At 55.9% G+C, this 18005-nt stretch overlaps 1 protein-coding gene across 1 annotated transcript in view; it reads right to left on the bottom strand.

Moving 5' to 3' along the window:
• Positions 1–13253, bottom strand: part of PTDSS2 (phosphatidylserine synthase 2) — a 36393-nt gene extending 23140 nt beyond the window's left edge. The window contains exons 1-2 of the mRNA XM_017893998.1: positions 12884–13253; positions 4419–4520 (exon numbers count right to left, since the gene is read on the bottom strand). Of these exons, the coding sequence (XP_017749487.1) occupies positions 4419–4520; positions 12884–13065 (284 nt within the window). The 5' untranslated portion in view covers positions 13066–13253. The remainder of the gene's footprint in view (positions 1–4418; positions 4521–12883) is intronic.
• Positions 13254–18005: the final 4752 nt, after the last annotated feature.

Genomic DNA, 18005 nt, shown 5'->3' with positions numbered 1-18005 from the left:
CAGCAGCGTCACATAGCCAAGCGCACAGGTGAGGATGAAGAGCACTGTTAAGGTGTGGGCTCGCCTGAAATCCAAAACGCACAAGCATATGGTGTCAGAGCCTGGGCAGCATTGCTAAATACTCACGTAACAGGCCCCAAATCCTCTCTATATCAAGGAGAGGGCTTCAACTCCACTCTCCAACTCCCAGCCAGCAACTGGCTGCGAGTCCCTAGCTGGGTAACTCCGAGATGACCCAGCGTCTGCTGGCCAGTCACAGCTGAGACCAACCCCAGGAGGCTGGGCAGGAAGAGCCCCGTGTTCCCAGGGAGCTGAAGGCTGCTGCTCAGAGGGCATGTGCCGCACGTGGCGTCCAGGGCAGGTATCTGCTATTAAGAGCAACTGGACACATAAACATGGTGCTTTTCACTGCGCAAGACAAGCCGAGACAACCAGTCTTTCGGTCCATGAAAAAACATCTGACATTCAGTGCAGCAGCCCAAGAAACCAAGAGCTGAGAAGGGGCCTGAGCAGAGGCCTGCAGTGACCGCTGCCAGCTGGGGAAGACGTGAGCCGCGGGTCTGCCGTCCTCTGGCCTGTCAGAGCCCAGACGTGGGAGGAGGAGGCAGGGCACTCCCTCTGCAGTCTTGTCTCGTCCCATCGCTGGTGGAAAAGCCCACAACCAGCCCAGTACCAGAACCGGAACCGGAACCGGGACCACCAGACCCCAGCCCTGCCTGTGCCAGACACTCGCCTGAGACCCCTCTGCACAACCACCTGCAAATGGAGGCAGAGACCCAGTTCCTCAGTTCCTACATCCACCAGAGTGTGTCCTCAGAGGATGTACCCTCCGTGCCTCAGTGTCCTCATGTCTAACCCTGTTCCTATATCCACCAGAGTGTGTCCTCANGGCTTGATGCTCATTTATTGTTACTATCTTTTAGAGACGAGGTCTCTCCCTGTTGCCCAGGCTGGAGTGCAGGGGCTCAATCACAGCCCACTGTGACCTCCACCTTCTGGGTTTCAGAGATCCCACTCAGTCTCTCGACAGGTGGGACCATGTGTGTGTGCTGCAACGCTCGGCTAAGTTTTTTAGTTTGGTAGAGATGGGGTCTCACTATGTTGCCCAGGCTGGTCTTGAACTCCTGGGCTCAAGTGATCCTCCTGCCTCAGTCTCCCAAACTGCTGGGATTATAAGCATGAGCCACCATCCCTGGCCCGCATGCAGGTTTTTTTGTGGACATAAGTTTTCAATTCAGTTGGATAAGTACTTAGGAGCGAGATTGCCAGATTGCATGGTAAGAGGATATCTATTCATTTATCTATCTATATCTATATCTGTATTTTTTGAGACAAGAGTCTTGCACTGTTGCCTGGGCTGGAGTGCAATGGTCTGATCTCGGCTCACTGCAACTTCCGCCTGCTGGCCTCCCGAGTAGCAGGGATTACACGTGCCCACCACCACGCTAGGCTAATTTTTTGTATTTTTAGTAGAGATGAGGTTTCACTATGTTGACCAGGCTTGTCTTGCTCTCCTGACCTTGTGATCCACCTGCCTCAGCCTCCCAAAGTGCTGGGATGACAGGCGTGAGCCACCGTGCCTGGCCCAAGAAAAAATTTATATTTAGTTCTGTGAGAGTCTGTCAAACTGTCTTCTAAAGTGGCTTCAGCATTTTGTATTCCCACCAGCAATGGACGAGGATTCCTCGGAAGTGTTTGATGCTGTCAGTTTTTAAGGTTTCAGCCCCTCCATCAGGTGTGCAGTGGCGTCTCCGTGTTTTCACTTCCTGAAATGACGCTGGCCACCCTCCCACCACAATCTCCCACCTGAACATCATCTCTAGTGAGCATCTGCTTAGTAGACCTTTCACCCAGGTGTTTTTTTGTTTTGAGACAAAGTTTTGCTCTTGTCGCCCACGCTGGAGTGCAGTGGCCCGATCTCGGCTCACTGCAACCTCTGCCTCCTGGATTCAAGTGATTCTCTTGCCTTAGACTTCCGAGCAGCTGTCACCCAGGGTTGTGTGTGAAAGAGAGGGTCTTGCTCTGTTGCCTAGGCTGGAGTGAAGTGGTGTGATCCTGGCTCACTGCAGCCTTGACCTCCCGGGCTCAAGGGATTCTCCCACCTCAGACTCCTGCGTAGCTGGAACTGCAGGTGTGCACCACCACACCTAATTTTTGGATTTTTTTGTAGAGATGGGGTTTTGCCATGTGACATGGTTTCGCTCTGTGTGCCCCCCCAAATCTCGTCTTAAATTGTAATCCCCACGTGCTGAGGGAGGGAAGTGACTGGATTATGGGGGCAGTTCCCCCATGCTGTTCTCCTGTAGTGAGGGAGTCTCATTTATCGTTACCACTTTATAAGGCTAATTTGTTCATAAGAATTACTTGCTGGGTGCAGTGGTTCACACCTGTAATCCCAGCACTTTGGGAGGCTGAGGTAGGTGGATCACTAAAGGTCAGGAGTTTCAGACCTGTCTGGCCAACATGAAACTCTCGTCTCCACTAAAAATACGAAAATTAGCTGGGTGCGGTATCAGGCGCCTGTAATCCCAGCTACTCGGGAGGCTGAAGCAGGAGAATCACTTGAATCTGGGAGGCAGAGGTTACGGTGGTGAGGCTTTGTGATGCGCCTGGTGGGGGCCTGGTGAATGCTTTTGGGGAGCGCTCCCAAGACACCCCCTGTACTCCTGCTCTTGACAGTTCCTGCCATGTGGGACACTTGAGGTGAGACCCAGGCCTGCTTCCTAATCCACCTGCCCTGCTGTGCCCGGCAGATGCCACAGACCCTCCTAGCCAGGTGCTGATGGATGAATTCAAGAAAGACCAAGTCCTACTTGAAAGCTCCCTCTGGGCATACACGGGGCTCTTGCCCACTGCCTCACAGGCCCCAGGCACAGCACATGCTGCTTCATCTATTTCTGGAGCCTAGTTACCCAGTGCACACCAGTCCTGCAGGTTCTGCACGTGGCCCCTGCTGGGATTGCCTGAGAAAGGGAGGAGGAGTGAGCTGGGCCTGCAGGACGGGAGGCGCTGGCACCTCAGGCTCAGAGGAAGGGGAAGGGCCAGCAAAGCTGACTGGGAGAGGGATGGCAGCGAGGCGGGAGAGAATCCACAGAGCATGCAGCCAGGAGCCGGGTAGGGAGACCAGGACAGGAGAGGCCACCTGCGCCTCCCAGGTGAGGATGGAGGGTGAGCTCCTCTGGGGAGCAGGCCGCACAGCCCTGGGTCCAGGCACCCCAACAGCAATTTCTAACCAGAAATGCCCCACTGCCCCCAGGGAGAGGGGCTCGGTTATGAGGTCTGCTGTGCGTGATTCTAAAGCATCCCTCCCGGTCACCTACAGACAGGGCACTGGGCGTGCTTGTGTTCTAGAGCCCACAGGGCTGGTGGCAAGTCAACGGGCATACAGGGCTACCAACACCCGTGCAGGCGTGACGACATTTGTACCATGCCTACCCATCACGCCATCCAACACTCACAAAGACATCGAGACTCCTGCTTTACAAAATGACGTGCTGGCCCGAGAGCTGTAGGGACGGCGGAAGTCCCACAAACCCCCGGGCTCCCGCCAACCACAGCCGACTTGTGGCCCCAGCACCAACAGGCCTCCAATGCCTCCTTCCACCTCTGTCCCCACCCTGGTGCTGGTCTCCAGACCCTGCTCCGGCCTCCTCCCGCCATCCCGCCGGAGCAAACGGGGCCCAAGCCCTGATGGCGACAGCAGCCTTGCTGGGCAGGAGGCAGCCCTGGGCAGACACACCCTGTGTGCGCGTCGGAAAAGCAGCGCGAGAGGAGAGTCTCGCGGTGCAGAAAACTCAAGACTGATTCACAGGCTCGAAAACCAGCTTCTCTTCCACACACACTTCTGAGACTGGTGTCAGATTCCATGGAATTCAGGCAGAGGACACACCCAACGTCTAGCCTGCCGGTGGAGATAAACCTGAGAAGATGAGTTTACTCGCTTCCTGACCACATAAGCAAGGTCGCAGGCTGCTGACCAGACGGTCAGCGGTCCGTGTCAGCCCCTGTCCGTGCAAGAGCCCCGTGGGCCGACGGAACCAGCATGCGGCCACCACAGGAACCTCACCCCCGGAGACGCCCAAACTCAAGGGCTCAGCCCTGTAGCTGCTGCAGCTCGTTCCAGCCTCTCAACATGCAAAACTCAGGGGAAACGTGGCACAGGCTGCCGGCCACATGGAGATGACACAGACTCCTGGCTCCCAGTGACAGGCGAGGGGGCTGACCAGGAACACCGTGCAGCACCAAGGGCAGCCCCGGGAGTCCATGCGTCAGACACACTCAAGGGAGAGGTTGGCGGTCCCACGCAGCCCTCTGGTGAAGGCCTTCTGAGCCCCTGGCAGCCCGAGCAGCAAGGACGCCACACCCACCACACAGGGGCGCAGGGCAGTTTCGGAAGGCAGGACAAGATGACAGGTTACCTCTTGGTGTTGTAGGCTGTGTCCTGAGGTGTCTCCTCCAGCAGCGTCACATAGCCAAGCGCACAGGTGAGGATGAAGAGCACTGTTAAGGTGTGGGCTCGCCTGAAATCCAAAAACGCACAAGCATATGGTGTCAGAGCCTGGGCAGCATTGCTAAATACTCACGTAACAGGCCCCAAATCCTCTCTATATCAAGGAGAGGGCTTCAACTCCACTCTCCAACTCCCAGCCAGCAACTGGCTGCGAGTCCCTAGCTGGGTAACTCCGAGATGACCCAGCGTCTGCTGGCCAGTCACAGCTGAGACCAACCCCCAGGAGGCTGGGCAGGAAGAGCCCCGTGTTCCCAGGGAGCTGAAGGCTGCTGCTCAGAGGGCATGTGCCGCACGTGGCGTCCAGGGCAGGTATCTGCTATTAAGAGCAACTGGACACATAAACATGGTGCTTTTCACTGCGCAAGACAAGCCGAGACAACCAGTCTTTCGGTCCATGAAAAAACATCTGACATTCAGTGCAGCAGCCCAAGAAACCAAGAGCTGAGAAGGGGCCTGAGCAGAGGCCTGCAGTGACCGCTGCCAGCTGGGGGAAGACGTGAGCCGCGGGTCTGCCGTCCTCTGGCCTGTCAGAGCCCAGACGTGGGAGGAGGAGGCAGGGCACTCCCTCTGCAGTCTTGTCTCGTCCCATCGCTGGTGGAAAAGCCCACAACCAGCCCAGTACCAGAACCGGAACCGGAACCGGGACCACCAGACCCCAGCCCTGCCTGTGCCAGACACTCGCCTGAGACCCCCTCTGCACAACCACCTGCAAATGGAGGCAGAGACCCAGTTCCTCAGTTCCTACATCCACCAGAGTGTGTCCTCAGAGGATGTACCCTCCGTGCCTCAGTGTCCTCATGTCTAACCCTGTTCCTATATCCACCAGAGTGTGTCCTCATGTCTAACCCAGGTCCTATATCCACCGGAGTGTGTCCTCAGAAAGATGATGTGCCCTCCGTGCCTCAGTGTCCTCATGTCTAACCCTGTTCCTACATCCACCAGAGTGTGTCCTCATGTCTAACCCAGGTCCTACATCCACTAGAGTGTGTCCTCGGAGAGATGATGCACCCCCTCCCTGCCTCAGTTTCCTCATGTCTAAATGGGGGAGCTTCTGACCTCCAAGGACATCATGAAAATTAAGTGAACAACGCACTTAAAGCATGTTGCCCAGGACTTGCCTCCATGAAACATAAACTATTTGTGCCCTAAAGAAAATGAAAAGGCAAGTCACAAACTCGGAGAAAATATTCACAATACACGTATCTGATCAAACTTTGTAGGCCACACATGTCTGCAGTCCCTATACTTTGGGAGGCTGAGACAGGAGGACTGCTTGAGCCCAGGCGTTCAGGACCAGACTGGGTAACACAGTGAGACCCCATCTCTATAAAAAATTAGCCGGGCATGACGAGGGCACCTGCAGTCCCAGCTACTCGGGAGGCAGTAGATTCGCTTGAGCCCAGGTCGAGGCTGCAGTGAGCTAGAATGATCGTGCCACTGCACTCCAGCCTGGGAGACAGAGCAAGATCTCTCTCAAAAAAACAAAACAAAACAAAAGACTTTTTATCCAGAATTTATAAAGAACTCATACAGCTCAATAAAAAATTTAATGAAAAAATAGGCAAATAATTGAACACACACTTCACAAGGAAAACATTCAAATGGCCAATAAGCACATGACAAATGAGGAGCATCACTGGTCATCGTGAAAGCAAATCCAAGCCATGACACAACATAAGTACACATCTACTAGAAGGGCTGAAGTTAAAAGCAGCACAACGCCAAGGGCTGATGAGGTCTCAGAGCGAGATGCTCACGCACTGCAGGTGGGACTGCAAAAAGGCACAGAAAAGTGAGACCTACGTCCACCATCCAGCCAGCCACACACCCAAATGTGGACCTGAGACAGATGAAAACACAGGTCCAGCCAGACTTACATGCAGATGTTTCAGGTATAATAACCTAAAACGGGAAACGAACCAAAACTCTATCAGTGGACGAAAAGCTGTGGTCCCTCCGTACTGCAGAGCAGTGCTCAGCACTCAGAGGAACGTGCTGCTGGCAACGGCCTCCACGTGGAGGGATCTCAAAGACACGCCACTTGGGAGGCCCAGGCAGGAGGACTGTTTTGGGCCAGGAGCTCAAGACCAGACAGGGCAACATCGTGAACATCGTGAGATCCCATCTCAAAAGATAAAAAAAGAGAAAGAAAAAGAGGCCACAGAAGCCAGGCACAGAAGAAACCTCCCATCTGCTGCCACCCACACCCAACTCAAGGAAAAGAGTTTGCATCCACGGAAAGCAGACTGGAGCAGAGACACGGGCCTTCTGGGTGATGGAATGTTCCAGTGAGCGTGGTTGTGGCGGCGCACGGACGTGTCACCTGAAAACGGGTGCTGCACGGAATGCACCCACGCCTGGATTCAGCCGGTTTCATGAAGAGCCAGGGTAGAGCTGCAGGAGCGCAGGTGGGGGCTCCAGGCGAGACCCTGGCCAGAGTCCACCTGTGCTCGGAATACTGCCCTTTTATCATTTTAATCCTAATTAATCTTGCACATTTACTCCACATTAATTTTAATCCATATTAGTTTAAACAGCAGTTTGGCAAGTTGACAGAAATGATTCCATTAGGATTTCGACTGGAGTGGAATTGAATTTACAAAGTAGTGTGAGGAGAACTGCTGGGTGACTAACACTTAGGATTCCCATTCATGAGACATGGACTATTTCTCCATTTACTTAGGAGTTGTTTTACGCCCACCTGGTTATGTTAAGCAGACTAGCCCTGTGGGGAAAGAGGATCAACTGAGCCCAGGAGTTGGAGACCAGCTCGGGCAACATAGTGAGACCCTGTTTCTACCCAAAAAAAAATAAATAAATAACTGGGCGTGGTGGCATGTGTCTGGCCCCAGCTACTTGGGAGGAGGCAGGGTGAAGGGAGATTACTTCGGCCTAGGAGTTGGGGGCCACAGTGAGCTGAGATCACATCCCTGCACTCCAGCCTGGGTGACAGAGTGAGATCCTGTCTCAAAAAACAAAAAAAAAGAAAAAAGAATGAAAGAATAAAAGAAAGAAAAACAAACCAAAAACAACAAGCAGTGTTTAGATCACAAAGCCACTGATGTGATGACGAGCAGGAGCGTGGTGGCCCTGGCTGTGTACGTGCCCGGGCCAGGGCACCCTCATGCAGTGTGCGTGGTGCCTGCAGGCAAGTCAGGGGCTGGTAAGTGACACTGTGCAGGTCATACAGCAAGGCGGGCGGCGGGGCCCAGAGCCTCCTGGACACTCGGCCATCACAGCCATTCCCTGAGCCTCCGTCCCAGCCGCACCCTGGAGAAGGCACAGCCTGCCTTCCTGAGCCTTCCTTCCAGTGGAGTGAGACCAATACAGGCGGGCTAAGAAACCCTACACGTTATAGAGAAAAACAAAAGAGGGATGGGAGTGACTAGGGACATTAAAACAACTATTTTTGTTGCAAAGCCAGGTCCCAGTAAAACCATGCCAGGAGGGCTCGTGGCCTGGGAGGCATCTCCAGAGACCACAGCAAGGAAGGAGCATGAGGAGCAAGCAGTCTTGAGCTCAGCCTCCATCCCCAGCAGTTCTGAGAAACAGCAGGGACCTCTCCAAAGGGTGCACATGGCTGAAGTGACCTTCGGAGAAGCCAGGGACAGCCTCATCCTGGGGCTTCCTGACAAGGCCCATCTTGTAAGAAGAACAAGGTCAAGGGGCCCCAGACACCCAGAACCCTGCCGAGGGCCCACAGCACAGACAGACAGGGTGTGGTGTGCACGGGAGCAGGACTTTGCCTGGCTGGAGTGCAGGTGCCGGGACAGGAGCCTGTTGTGAGGGAGGCCTCCAGTGGGGAAGCTAACAGGGCCTCCACAGGACCCTGCCTTGGAACCACACGGCCGCCCCACGTGAGGGGTTCTCACTCTGGGCAGTAACGTCTCTAAGAAAACAGGGGTGAAGGAGCCCCAGCCTAAGGGAGTCTAACTGTGGAAGAGACGACAGCCCATCCACCTGCTCAGATGCAGAATGGGAGACCCAGAAGCTAGATCAACGTGAGGACACCACTCACCCCTGTTCTGCAAGAGACCAGCAGGACCCAGAGGAAACCCCTTGTCATCTCCACGTGGGCTCAGGAAGGAGATGGGAACAACCAGGCCTCAGGGACACCCAGAATGCCACCACTCTACACACAGACCCACCAGAGGAGGAGGCTGCTGCGCTTGGCCCCACCCTGACCCTCAGACGTGCCCGCACCTCAGTCAGTGTCTGCCAGATACAGCACAGGCTCCAAGTCACATGCAGGATCCCAGGAATAAACGCAAAGCTTGAGGGGTGGGGCAAGCAGCCTGTGTCCCTACAGCACACAAAGACAGGATCACACGCTAACACAAGTTAAAATTAAAACTTGACTTTGGTTTTTCTTTTTGAGACGGAATCTTGCTTGCTCTGTCACCCAGGCTGGAGGGCAGTGGCGCGATCTCCACCTCCCGGGTTCAAGCAATTCTCCTGCCTCAGCCTCATCATGCCCGGCTAATTTTTGTATTTTTAGTAGAGACTGGGTTTCACCATATTGGCCAGGCTGGTCTCAAACTCCTGACCTCCTGATCCACCCACCTCGGCCTCCCAAAGTGCTGGGATTATAGATGGGACACTTGACTTCTGTAATACAACTTTCCATGACAGAGACCTTCCTGTGGTTTCTAAAGTGGCCACCAACCCAACACTCACTCCTTGTGCAGCCCAGGGAAACTCTGATCATTAATCAACTCTAACCCAACACCATCTTTCCATTTCCCCAAAACACAGAGATTACCTGAAATATAAAGATAACCCTCTGTCCCTTCAGGTAAATGTGCACAGTCATTGAGGGGGCCACCACGTGCCCAGCACCCTCTTGGCCCTGGGGAAGCAGAAATAGGAAGACAGAGGACCCAGCAGGAAGGGAGGCAGAGGGTAAGGGACCCAGAGAAAGGGCACAGCAGCCCTGCAGGAGGACACGTCTCAAAGCTGCTCAAATCCAGTGCTCCTGGAAAGTAAGATCCGTATGAGTGAGTTCCAATCCTTGTGCTACACACAGCATGATGTCCACACATCTTGGAAGTGACAGAGTGCTGCTCAAGATAGCACAAGACTCTAAAGGCAGACTCCTGTGTCCCTCTCAGGATGCCAGTTCGGTTCAACGGCTTCTCCCACCCCCCTGCTGTCTGGGCAGACTCCCCGGGAAGGTGTGGCTCCTGTGATCACAGAACAGAGCTGTGATAAATCCCGGGAATTCAGCCACTTCACTAGGGTGAGGGCATGGGGACAGCTGGCTCCCTACCATGGGGAGTGGAAAAGACCCAGCCGCCTCCTTGGCGATGGGCACTCTCCTGCCCACTCTCATGGTGGGCAGGAAGGCCAAGACCAAGAGGAAAACGCCAAGGAAAGGCCATGCCCAGATGGGCTGCTCAAGGCCTGTGAGAGGCTCCTGGACTGGGCACTGGCCCTCCTGGCTCTGACCAGCAAGACCAGAAAGACTTCATCTGGCTACTCGTGCCTCCCAGGTATAGGTAAAGCTGGGAAAGCCCCAATCCAGGACAATGGAGAAAGGCATCTTCCAGAAACCTGGGGTATCTGAAGGTCAGAGGTCACCCCACACACAAAGTCCTGGGAAGTCCTGAGAAGGCTCATTCAAGGCGCCTATTCCGAGACATAAACATAAAAACTCTCAGAACATCACAGTGGTCCCCGGCAGGAGCTGATCAGCAAGTGTGGTCATCCAAAGCTGCTTCAGCGTCTTCCATGGACAGGCGACAACATTCACAGGCATCTCACCAGCTAACGGGTCTCCAGGTGTTCTCCCAAACAATTTCCAGACCACACGAGCTGCCACGTCTTCACACAGCGCTTCTCGGAGTCTGTGGATCTAAACGTTTTCCTCTGGATGTTCCCCACAATTGTCCTTGCTACCCTGAATGAATCTAGAGAAGAAGAGCTCAGCCTCGTGCTCCCAGGGCCAGGCGAGCCCTGAATCTAACTGCAAGCCCTATCCCTACGGCTGATAAGCAATCACAGAGAAACAAAATTCACACACGGCAGCCATCACTGGCTGGAGGAAGTGCACCCATCCTTGAAAATGAATGCCCTGGGTGGGTGTGGTGGCTCACGCCTGTAATCCCAGCATTCTGGGAGGCTGAGGCGGGAGGATCACTTGAGGCCAGGAGTTCAAGACCAGCCTGGGCAACACAGGGGGACCCTGTTTCTATTGAAAATAAATAAATAAATAAATAATAAATAAAAATGAATAAAAAATAAAAAGTAAAATTATCTAAAACACAAAATTAGAGTTCAAAAAATGCCAGCACAGCAAATCAGTCCAGGTGGACTCAGGAGGTCAGTGCAAGGCTCTGCAGGTAAACAGAATTCTCACCAGACAGGCATTGAGTTACCTGCCATGTGGAAGCATGAAGCTCCTGCCTCCGCACAGGGAAGGGAGGAGGCGCAGCAAGAATCTGCCCCATGTGCCTCTACAGGGACAGGGTCGAGGGGAAAGCCAGAGCCAGAGCCACCCACCCAGAAGACCCAGGAAGGAGGTACCTGGACCACCCAGCCCCATTGCACTCACTCCTGGAGAGCCCTCCTGACCCCCTTGGCCTCCTGACAGGCAAGCTCTGCTATGCCCAGGCATCTGTCCCAAATACCCCTTGTGGGCAGGGACCACTGGTCTGTGCTTCTAAAGAGACCGGCACCTCCTACCTTTGAGCTGCTGCTGCTGCTTCCCTGGTACTGGGTGGGCTTGTGTGTGCCCCCCAGCTTCCGCCACACTCAGCACCCCTCCAGCCAGCACATTTTGTGCCTTCTGAAGTTCCATGCCTGTGTCAGAATTTAAGCTTCTTGTTTAGTTCTCTGCTGTGTCCCGTAGAACGGTAACTGACACAGTAGGGGTCCCCAAAATGTGCTGAACGGCCAAATGAGAAACAAGGAGAGCCAGTCCAGTCTTCTTGCTCCAGGACCTCAGAGACTCCGGTGGTCCCCAGCTGTGCTGTGGGAGGACAGCCTGAAGGGGTGTGGCAGGGCACCTGATGGAGAGGCCTGATGTCCACAGGGCCGGGAGGCCAGAGAGTCCACGTGGCAGGCACCCCATCTCCTCTCCCTCCTGAGGGCCCCACAGCCACCTGGTGCATTCATCTCCCCAAAGGAGGGCTCCGATGGCCCCCGCGCAACAGCAGCTGCCCACACCTCACGGAAGACCCTGCGTGGGGCCTCCTCCACCCTAACCCACTTTCCCACCACTTGGACAGTCTCTCTCCAGAGCTTTGGCTGCCGGTGACAGGCCAGGGCCAGTGAAGTCTCTGTCTGTGGTGGTGCCTTCCCCTGACATGTCCCTTACTCCTCCATCAGGCTCTCTCACCCCTCAGATTTGCTCTCCGACCATCCCACAGCACGGTGCTCTTGGAAGCGTCCATAAAGCCTTCCTTCCACTGCTGGCCGCAGGCGCCTGTCTCCCACACGCTTTCCTCGGGTGGACGCCACCTCTACTGCCCCTGTGCCCCCGGGCCTTCCACAGGATGGGAACTGGGCACCTTGCAGTCAAGAAAAGCCAAACCCTCCTCTCACGAAGCCCGCTTTCAGGTCGACGGCTTGATTCTTCTCACAGAAGAGCATGGGCAAAGGGCCACCCCAGGGTCGCAGCCATCGGGAGGAGGACCGGCGCCTGGAGCCTGTCTGGACACAGAGTGCCACATTCCAGCTGCTCCCGGGGGCCTCTTCCTTCTCCACCCCCATGAAAGGCAGAGTGGCGGACAGGGGGACCCCAAGGTTTAGCTGGGGCTGAGTTGTGCAGGGAGGAGGCGCTGGCCCCGCTAAGGGCAACTGAGGAGAGAAACAGAGCCTTGATTCGACGGACACCGACTACATTCCTGAAGCACACACAACACTCTGATAATCAACACGATCGCCACGTGGGGTCGGGGGCGACACACTAGATAATTTCGTGCAGCCGCAAGCACTGAGGAGCAACCACAGGCAGAATGACGGGGGACACAGGCGAAGCTTGGACGGCAGGACAGAGAAAGCGTTTCTGGGGTGACGCTGGAGGCGAGTGGCGGGGAGGGGGTCAGGATCGCAGAACCGCGCGGTCAGAGGCAAGGCGGGCAGGGGTGGGGAGGGCGGCGAGAGAGACGCAAAGCTGCCGCAGGGAAGGTCTGCCCAGGGTCTCCCCCACCTACAGCGCCGCCCTCCGCCCTCCGTCAGACCCGGCGTGGGAGCTCGGTCCGGCCGCTCCCCGGGACCAGGGGGGCGGTGCTGCCACACCCTCGAATCCCCGGCCGCAGCCCCGGACTCCAAGACGGCGGGAGGGCGCTGCCGGGGACCCCCAGGCCAGAGGTGCCGGGACCCCCAGGCCGAGGACACCCTCGCCGCCCCGCAGCCGCCCCCCGCCCTCACCAGAAGAAGGTGTTGGTGCCGTCGTCGTAGACCTCGGACTCGGTGCTGCGGCGGCCCGCGCCCGGCCCGGTGGCTCGGCCGGCAGACGGCACGTCAGGCGGTTCCTCCAGCGAGGCCTTGCCCGCGGGCACTGGGGACTCAGGCCGCGGACCCCCGGCGTCCCTGCGCTCGCCCCTCCGCATGGCGTTTCGGCCCAGAGCCGCTCCGCCCGGCCCCTCGACCCCACGCACACCGGGTCACCGGCTAGAGGACGCACCGCCCACAGCGCTAGGAGCGCCGGGAAGGGGTCGCGGCGCTGGCCCGCGGGGTCTCAGGAGAGCGGCGCGGGGCCGGCCAGGAAAGGGTGTGCGGTGCATTGTGGGGCTTGTAGTCCGCGCGGGGCATACTGGGCCTCGTGATCCGACGTCGCCAGTTGGACGCAGTGCTTGCTGGGAAGGATGCCGCCTGGTTGCCAGGAAACCAGAGCCGGACCGCCCTGCGGCTGAGGTTGCGGGAACCAAACTGCGGGTGGCGCGGGTCTCGCCAAGGCCGCCAGAGCTTCGAGGTAACCACAGACATCCCCGGCGGCCTGGCCCCAGTCCCTCCACCCCTTCGCCCCTTCCTCGCCGACAGATCCCGGAGCCCAGCCCCGTTCTACTTTTGGGGCACTTCTCGATCCTTCACACCAAGCGATCTGGGTCATTCTTTTCCGCCGCCCGGACTGGAGTGCAATGGCGAGATCTCCGCTCACTGCAACCTCCGCCTCCCGGGTTCAAGCGATTCTCTTATCTCAGCTTCCCGAGTAGCTGGGATTACAGGTGCCCGCCACTAGGCCCTGCTAATTTTTGTATTTTTAGTAGAGACGGGATTTCACTATGTTGGCCAGGCTGGTCTCGAATTCCTGACCTTGTGATCTGCCACCTCGGCCTCCCAAAGTGCTGGGATTACAGGCGTGAGCCACCGCTCCCGGACCGATCTGGGTCATTCTTTGGCGGGATCGCGCGAAATTGGGCGGCGAGAATGGTGCGGACATGCTGGTTTTGGTTGAGCCAAATTGTTGACATGGTACCCCGCAAAAAAATTAGCTCCTGAGCCACTTTGAAAAGCAGTGTGGCAGCTCCTCAAACATGGAAACACGTGTCCACGCCAAACTTACAGCGCTCATGGCTGCAGCATTTTGATAACAGCGGCATGTTATTAGCGGTAGAGGAGCGAAGCATGCGCTTCTACAGCAAGGCTGGACCTTGAAAACATTATGCTAGGCAGGCCGGGCGCGGCGGCGCACGCCTGTCATCCCAGCATTTTGGGAGGCCGAGGCAGGCAGATCACTTGAGGTCAGAAGTTCGAGACCAGCCTAGGCAAAATGGTGAAACCCCATCTTTACTAAAAATACAAAAATTAGCCGGGCGTTGTGGCGGGCGCTTGTAATCCCAGCTACTCGGGAGGCTTAGGTGGGAGAATCCCTTGAACCCAGGAGGCGGAGCTTGCAGTGAGCCGAGATTGTGCCACTGCACTCCAGCCTGGGCGACAGAGGGAGACTCCGTCTCAAAAAAAAAAAAAAAGAAAAGAAAATACTATGCTAGGTGAAAGAAGCCCGTCACAGGAGACTACGCCTTTTGTGATCTATTTGTATGAAATGTCCAGGAAATGCAAATCCATGAAGACAGAAATTATATGAGTTTTCACCGGGGGCTGGGGAAGGGGTAATAAGGAGCGACTACAAAGGGTAGCAGGTTTCTTTTGGGGCGATGAAAATGCTGTAAAATTGACCTCGGCTCCTATCTGTGAATGTCCTAAAAACCACTGAACTGTTCTCTCGAAACGACTTGAATGGGTGAACTGCATGGTATGTGAAGTATATCTCATACCAACTTTATTGAAATATAACTCACATACTAAATACGTAAACATATTTGCGGGGCTTCTGCACAGCCACGCCCAGCAGGGATGGGGCCTGTGACAGGACCTTCACCCCAGCTCCTGACACACAAGGCTGGGCAGTGCGGGACGCGCTGGCCCCAAGAGGCGTGCTGTTGGGCCTCCCCAGGCCTGGCCCCCTGCCCCAGGCCCTGGCCCCGTCCAGCTGGGGTCGGCTGAGTAGCCAGAGCAGCCAGCTCCCGCCCATGCCATCTTTCCAGCAATCACTCGACAGGCCTGGTGCCCTGTGAACCATCCTTCAGGTCCCCTCCCAGACCTCTTCCCATCCCAGCCGGTGGCGCTCACATTCCAGGCGCCCTCTCGGTGGTGTTGGGGTCATTTCCTGCGTATGAGTGTTCCCTCAAACTGCAGAGAGCCCTCCTGCCGTCCCTCCTGGGTGCAGAGGCTGGGGCGGGGAGATGTACCGGCCCCACTGGGGTCCCTGGCCCCAAGGACGATGCGCGCGAGGCGGCCTCGCAATGACGCTCTGGCCAGTCGGTTCGGGGGCGGGGCCGGGGCGCGTGAGGGGCGGGGCCGAGGATGGGGCTTGTGGGCGGGGCCTTGGTACCGGAGTAGCGTGATCTGGAAGGCGGGGCGCTGCCCGACCGCGCGGCCCCGGGCGCGCAGACCACGCTGCGCGTCACTACGGAGCGTCACTGCCCATCACTACGGAGCTCTGGCCAAGTGCCAAGTAGAATTCCCAACGCTTTGTAAATGCTAACTATTGTGATCTTTTTATTTATTTTTTTAAAACAGAGTCTCATTCTGTCACCCAGGCTGGAGTGCAATGGCACTATCTCGGCTCACTGCAACCTCCACCTCTCGGGTTCAAGTGATTCTCCTGCCTCAGCCTCCGGAATAGCTGGGATTAAAGGCGCACCCACCACCATGCCGGGCTAATTTTTGTATTTTTAGTAGAGACGGGGTTTCACCAAGTTGGCCACGCTGGTCTTGAACTCCTGACCTCAGGGTGATCCGCCCGCCTTGGCCTCCCAAAATGCTGGGATTACAGGCCTGAGCCACCGCGCCCGGGCAACTATTATGATCTTAACACACCCCTTAGGTTCTATTTTTGACTGTCGCTTAGAGACAAAAAAAAGCTAAGGCAGAGAAAGGTTGGTGACAGCTACACCCACCTCTTTCCAGACCCCAGAGCCTCTACCCTGAACCCCTACACTCTACAGAGAGCTCTCTACCTGCAGTTTTGCACCTGGCGCCTCATATCTGAGTCTCACATTACCCTGTCCCTGTCTTCACCCCAGCTGCATAAGTGCACCCACCCCCCACCCAGGCATGCATGGACTGGCAGAGTCCATTGCAAGACATGGGCCTGAGAGGCAGGGCTGAGGCTGGAGGTTTGTGGCTCAGGGAGCACCGTGGCTGGTGTTAGGAGGCAGTGGAGCAGCTTGGAGGACTTGGTTCTTTGAAATGCCAGAGCAGCAGAACTGGGGGTCCCCTGCCTAGGGAAGGGTGCACGGGACAGAAGCCTTCTTCAGCTGCGGAGATGCCCACCAGAAGCCTTAGGGCGCTGGAACTTTTAAGAAAATGGTCAATTCCGGCCTTACCCAGGGACAGAGCTGGCCAGAGTCACATTTATGGTAGTAAATAGTGAATGTTGGCGAAATGCTTTCTAAAAATGCCCTTGCAAGGAAGGGAGAGGAAGCCCAGGAATTTCTAAAGTAACAATGCCTGTTATAATATTTCCCCTGGTGCGGTAAATCCGTAAAGGTGAGTGGATGACAGAAAACTTACCGTGCCACGCGCACACCTGTGCCTGGGCATTTTCTCCGGCTTGCTGGAGGGAGCGTGGACAGCAGGACTGCTCCCCAAGTCAAGAAGCTGGAACTGGTGGAAATTTAAGGCCCGGAGGTGTTGGGGAGGCAGCAGGGAGACCCAGTTGTCCCTGCAGTGAAGACATGAGGGGTTTGGGTCCCCACCCCAATGCCAGCCTGGTGTGGCAGGCAAGGACGGCTTCAGGTGGACCTCAAGGGCAGAGGCCCATCTGGGAGAGGGTCTCCCCTACAGGAGCCTGAGGCTGGCGGTCACCTGCCAAGCACTGTCAGCCAAGAGGCTGGAGCCAGCAGGATGCTTGAGACCAGCCCGGAGAGAATATAGGGGCAGGTTCTCAGAGGCACCGACTCCTGCTGACCAAGAGGGGCTGCCTCTAAGCAGTGCTCTGGACGAGGTATTAGTGTCTGTGGCCACACCCAGGAGGCTGTGGGGTGGGGAAGGACAGGTCTCTGAGGGGCCCAGAGCAAAGGTAATGACAACTGGTGCTCACACCTGCCCGAGGGATTTCACCTGGGCGCTCCCTGGCCCTCGCCGGCTTTGTCATCCGGACCTCTCCACGGGTGGCTGCCATATCCCCCAGTTAAAAGGAGGCTTCAGGGATGGAGGAGTGGGCTCTGCTGCATGTCGGGCTTTAGGGGGAGGAGGTCTGGTGGACAGGGTCTTCTGAAGTGGGAGGAGGAAGGACAGAGGAGCAGGGTCCAGGGTCCACAGAGGAAAAGCAGGAGGCCTGCGGGGCCTTCGACCAAAGTTCTCTGGCAACGCAGGGCAGGGCCAACTGCCAGGACGTCCAGGTCAAACTCTTGCCTCTTAGGAGCTGCATTCAAACCCGGAAGCCAAGAGTCAGGCTGAGTGTGGGGGAAAGAAAGTTTAAAGTAATAGACTTGAATGTGGAAATAAAGCAAATTTAATAAGACAGTTTATTAAAGTGTTACGTGTTTGTGTTAGAAAATTTGAAAACAAACATAATGAAGAAAAGCATAATACACCATCCTTCATTGACATTGTTAAGCAAATGTAAATATCAAATATCAATCTACTCGTCCCATATTTTTTTTTTTTTTTTGAGACGGAGTCTCGCTCTGTCACCCAGGCTGGAGTGCAGTGGCCAGATCTCAGCTCACTGCAAGCTCCGCCTCCCGGGTTTATGCCATTCTCCTGCCTCAGCCTCCCAAGTAGCTGGGACTACAGGCGCTTGCCACCTCACCTGGCTAATTTTTTTTTTTTTTGTATTTTTTAGTAGAGACGGGGTTTCACCGGGTTAGCCAGGATGGTCTCGATCTCCTGACCTTGTGATCTGCCTGTCTCGGCCTCCCAGAATGCTGGGATTACAGGCTTGAGCCACCGCGCCTGGCCTCTTCCCATATTTTAATGCCCCTTAGCTTAGTTTAAATAAACATTTTATACATGTTTGTGATAGGAGCATTGAACCACCATG

Source organism: Rhinopithecus bieti, unplaced genomic scaffold (genome assembly GCF_001698545.2).
Source record: "Rhinopithecus bieti isolate Rb0 unplaced genomic scaffold, ASM169854v2 scaffold_25906, whole genome shotgun sequence".
Classification (NCBI taxonomy): domain Eukaryota; kingdom Metazoa; phylum Chordata; class Mammalia; order Primates; family Cercopithecidae; genus Rhinopithecus; species Rhinopithecus bieti.
The sequence above is the reverse complement of the archived record's forward strand: the minus strand, read 5'-3'. Positions and strand labels throughout refer to the sequence as shown.